This window comes from Xyrauchen texanus, chromosome 19 (assembly GCF_025860055.1).
Source record: "Xyrauchen texanus isolate HMW12.3.18 chromosome 19, RBS_HiC_50CHRs, whole genome shotgun sequence".
Lineage (NCBI taxonomy): Eukaryota > Metazoa > Chordata > Actinopteri > Cypriniformes > Catostomidae > Xyrauchen > Xyrauchen texanus.
In genome coordinates this window covers 45,346,604-45,351,603 of record NC_068294.1, presented here as the reverse complement: position 1 = coordinate 45,351,603, position 5,000 = coordinate 45,346,604, and the positions used below count along the sequence as shown (strand labels likewise).

The following is a 5,000-nucleotide window of genomic DNA, read 5'->3' as shown; positions in this document are numbered from 1 at the left end:
CACATGTCCCGTTACTGTCACGTCACTCGTGTCCCGTTACTGTCACGTTACACATGTCCCGTTATTGTCCTGTTACACATGACCCGTTACTGTCCCATTACACATGTCCTGTTACACATGTCCCCTTACACATGTCCCGTTACTGTCACGTCACTCGTGTCCCGTTACTGTCACGTTACACATATCCCCTTACTGTCACGTTACACATGACCCGTTACTGTCCCCTTACACATGTCCCCTTACACATGTCCCGTTACACATGTCCCGTTACTGTCACGTCACTCGTGTCCCGTTACTGTCACGTTACACATGTCCCGTTATTGTCCTGTTACACATGACCCGTTACTGTCCCATTACACATGTCCTGTTACACATGTCCCCTTACACATGTCCCGTTACTGTCACGTCACTTGTGTCCCGTTACTGTCACGTTACACATATCCCCTTACTGTCACGTTACACACGTCCCGTTACTGTCCCGGTACACATGACCCGTTACTGTCCCCTTACACATGTCCCGTTACACATGTCCCGTTACTGTCACGTCACTCGTGTCCCGTTACTGTCCCGTTACACATGTCCCCTTACACATGTCTAATTACACATGTCCCGTTACTGTCACGTCACTCGTGTCCCGTTTCTGTCACGTTACACATGTCCCCTTACTGTCACGTTACACACGTCCCGTTACTGTCATGTTACACATGTCCCGTTACACACGACCCGTTACTGTCACGTCACACACGTCCCGTTACTGTCACGTCACTCCTGTCCCATTACTGTCATGTTACACATGTCCCCTTACTCTCATGTCACACATGTCCCCTTACTGTCACGTCACTCCTGTCCCATTACTGTCACGTTACACATGTCCCCTTACTCTCATGTCACACATGTCCCCTTACTATCATGTCACACACGTCCCGTTACTGTCACGTCACACACGTCCCGTTACTGTCACATCACTCCTGTCCCCTTACTGTCACGTTACACATGTCCCCTTACTCTCATGTCACACATGTCCCGTTACTGTCACGTCACACATGTCCCGTTACTGTCACGTTACACATGTGCCCTTAATGTCACGTTACACATGTCCCGTTACTGTCACGTCACACATGTCCCGTTACTGTCACATTACACATGTCCCGCTACTGTCACGTTACACACGTCCCCTTACTGTCACGTCACACACGTCCCGTTACTGTCACATTACACATGTCCCGCTACTGTCACATTACACATGTCCCGCTACTGTCACATTACACACGTCCCCTTACTGTCACGTCACACACGTCCCGTTACTGTCACGTTACACATGTCCCCTTACTGTCACGTCACACATGTCCCGTTACTGTCACATTACACATGTCCCGCTACTGTCACGTTACACACGTCCCCTTACTGTCACGTCACACACGTCCCGTTACTGTCACGTTACACATGTCCCCTTACTGTCACGTCACACACGTCCCGTTACTGTCACGTCACACGTGTCCCGTTACTTTCACGTCACTCGTGTCCCATTACTGTCACGTTACACATGTCCCCTTACTCTCATGTCACACATGTCCCGTTACTGTCACATCACACATGTCCCATTACTGTCACGTCACACATGTCCCGTTACTGTCACGTCACACATGTCCCGTTAGTGTCACTTCACACATGTCCCGGTACTGTCACGTCACACATGTCCCGTTACTATCACGTCACAAATGTCCCCTTACTGTCACGTTAAACATGTCTCGTACTGTCACGTCACACATATCCCGTTACTGTCACGTCAGACATGTCCCCTTACTGTCACGTTTACACATGTCCCCTTACACATGTCCCGTTACTGTCACGTTACACATGTCCCACTACTGTCACGTTACACACGTCCCCTTACTGTCACGTTACACACATCCCCTTACTGTCACGTTACACACGTCCCATTACTGTCACGTCACATACGTCCCGTTACTGTCACGTCACACACGTCCCGTTACTGTCACGTCACACACGTCCCGTTACTGTCACGTCACTCGTGTCCCATTACTGTCACGTTACACATGTCCCCTTACTCTCATGTCACACATGTCCCGTTACTGTCACGTCACACATGTCCCGTTACTGTCACGTCACACATGTCTCCTTACTGTCACGTTACACATGTCCCGTACTGTCACGTCACACATGTCCCGTTACTGTCACGTCACACATGTCCCCTTACTGTCACATTTACACATGTCCCCTTACACATGTCCCGTTAGTGTCACGTTACACATGTCCCGCACATTACACACGTCCCCTTACTGTCACGTCACACACGTCCCGTTAATGTCATGTCACACACGTCCCGTTACTGTCACGTCACACACGTCCCGTTACTGTCACGTCACTCATGTCCCATTACTTTCACGTTACACATGTCCCCTTACTCTCATGTCACACATGTCCTGTTACTGTCACGTCACACATGTCCTGTTACTGTCACGTCACACATGTGCCCTTACTGTCACATTACACATGTCCCGTTACTGTCACGTTACACATGTCCCGTTACTGTCACGTTACACATGTCCCGTTGCTGTCACGTCACACATGTCCCCTTAGTGTCACGTCACACATGTCCCGTTACTGTCATGTCACCCATGTCCCCTTACTGTCACGTCACACATGTCCCCTTACTGTCACATTTACACATGTCCCCTTACACATGTCCCCTTACTGTCACGTTACACATGTCCCCTTACTGTCACGTTACACATGTCCCGTTAATGTCACGTCACACATGTCTCCTTACACATGTCCCCTTACTGTCACGTTACACATGTCACATTACTGTCACGTCACACATGTCCCGTTACTGTCACGTCACCCATGTCCCCTTACTGTCACGTCACACATGTCCCCTTACTGTCACGTTTACACATGTCCCCTTACTGTCACGTCACACATGTCCCCTTACTGTCACATTTACACATGTCCCCTTACACATGTCCCCTTACTGTCACGTTACACATGTCCCCTTACTGTCACGTTACACATGTCCCGTTAATGTCACGTCACACATGTCCCCTTACACATGTCCCCTTACTGTCACGTTACACATGTCACGTTACTGTCACGTCACACATGTCCCGTTACTGTCAAGTAACACATGGCCTGTTACCGGATCAGTCAATGTATCTGATTCTGATTGCAGGTGCATTTCCTGTGGTTCCACATCAAAGATGTTATCAAGAAATATGAAACATTTGAAAGGTAAATCTCTCTATTAATCTCTCTCTCTCTCTCTCTCTCTCTCTCTCTCTCTCTCTCTCTGTCTCTCTCTCTCTCTCTCTCTCTCTCTTTCTCTCTGTCTCTCTCTCTCTCTCTCTAAAAGTGCATTAGCTTTGAATCAGTTTCTCAAGTCAGTTCACCAAACATAAACATTCTGTCATCATTTCCTCACCCTCATGTCATCCCAGATGTGTGTGACTTTCTTTCTTCTGCAGAACACAAATGAAGATATTTAGAAGAATTTTTCAGCTCTGCGGGTCCATACAATACAAGTGAATGTGACCAGAACTTTGAAGCTCCAAAAAGCACACAAAGCAGCATAAAAGTAATCCATACATTTACATTTATGCATTTGGCAGACGCTTTTATCCAAAGCAACTTACAGAGCACTTATTACAGGGACAATCCCCCTGGAGCAAACTGGAGTTAAGTGTCTTGCTCAAGGGCACAACAGTGGCATCTTGGTGGTGCTGGGGCTTGAACCCCTGACCTTCTGGTCAGTAACCCTGAGCCTCAACCACTGAGCCACCACTGCCCCATACGACTCCAGTGGTTTAATCCATGTCTGGTGGAGACTCAAGCCCTGTCCACATCTATCATATCACTTCTGAAGACATGGATTAAAACAGTGGAGTCGTATGGATTACTTTTATGAAGGTCTGGTCTTCATTCACTTGTATTGTATGGACCCGCAGAGCTGAAATATTCTTCTAAATATCTTCATTTGTGTTCTGCAGAAGAAAGAATGTCACACACATCTGGGATGACATGAGGGTGAGTAAATGATGACAGAATGTTCATGTTTGGTGAACTGCCCCTTTAAAATGTTTTTAGAAGTCAGTCAGTGACTCGTGTGTGTGTGTCTCACTCCAGTGGTCATGAATGTGCGTGTAGAGTCAGATGCCGCTGTAACAGATGTGTTATTGTGTGTTTGTGATGTTATTGTGTGTTTGTGTGATGTTTAGTGATGTTTCTGTTGAGCAGGTTTGGTGTGATTCACGCAGTCTTCACGAATCTGCTGCTGTGGTGTAACGGTGTGATGTCAGAGGCCGAACATTTCCTCAGCAACCACCACAGACGCTTAACTGAACTGGGTTATAATCTCACCACAGGTACATGTGTGCGCAAGTGTCTGTGCGAGTGTGTGTGTGTGTGTGTGTGTGTGTGTGTGTGTGTGTGTGTGTGTGTGTGCGCAAGAGCGCGTCATGGAGCTCAACTATTTACTCTAGTCGTTACTGATATATGGCGAATAATTATGAGCCTACACACTTTATTTTCAAGTTACAAATATGTGTTTTTATGGTTTAATGAGATCTATTCAAGGCTACATACAGAGAAATTGCATAAGCGTTGCCATTTCTAATCGAGTTACACCAGCGTCACACACACCTGCAAACTCACAAACGTCACTTTTTTATTCTTGAAGTAAAACCTTCGTAATTTAGGACTGCCATCAGCTCATAACGTGTGTCTCGTTCATGTCACGACCAGCTTCAGTAAATGTGATGTTGCCCCCTTGTGGTCTCCCAAAGCTATTACATCAGAATACACAAATTAGACTTCTAATGTTGGCTGATGTTAATGTATCGATGCCTCAAAAATGTATCAATAAAATAATTTCCCTTTGATAGTGTGAAGGCAGCCAATCAGTTTGGAGCTTTTAAAACCGATGTGTGTCTCTCTGTGTGTCTGCAGTGGACGCGGAGCCTCAGTGTAACTGCAGCACGAGC

General features: G+C 47.0%; 1 protein-coding gene across 1 annotated transcript in view; it reads left to right on the top strand.

The window, feature by feature from the left end:
* LOC127659833 (proton channel OTOP1-like) overlaps positions 1-5,000 on the top strand; it is a 9,120-nt gene that overhangs the window by 2,420 nt on the left and 1,700 nt on the right. The window contains exons 3-5 of the mRNA XM_052149780.1: positions 3,194-3,252; positions 4,255-4,382; positions 4,966-5,000. The exon at positions 4,966-5,000 is cut by the window's right edge and continues 843 nt beyond it. Of these exons, the coding sequence (XP_052005740.1) occupies positions 3,194-3,252; positions 4,255-4,382; positions 4,966-5,000 (222 nt within the window). The remainder of the gene's footprint in view (positions 1-3,193; positions 3,253-4,254; positions 4,383-4,965) is intronic.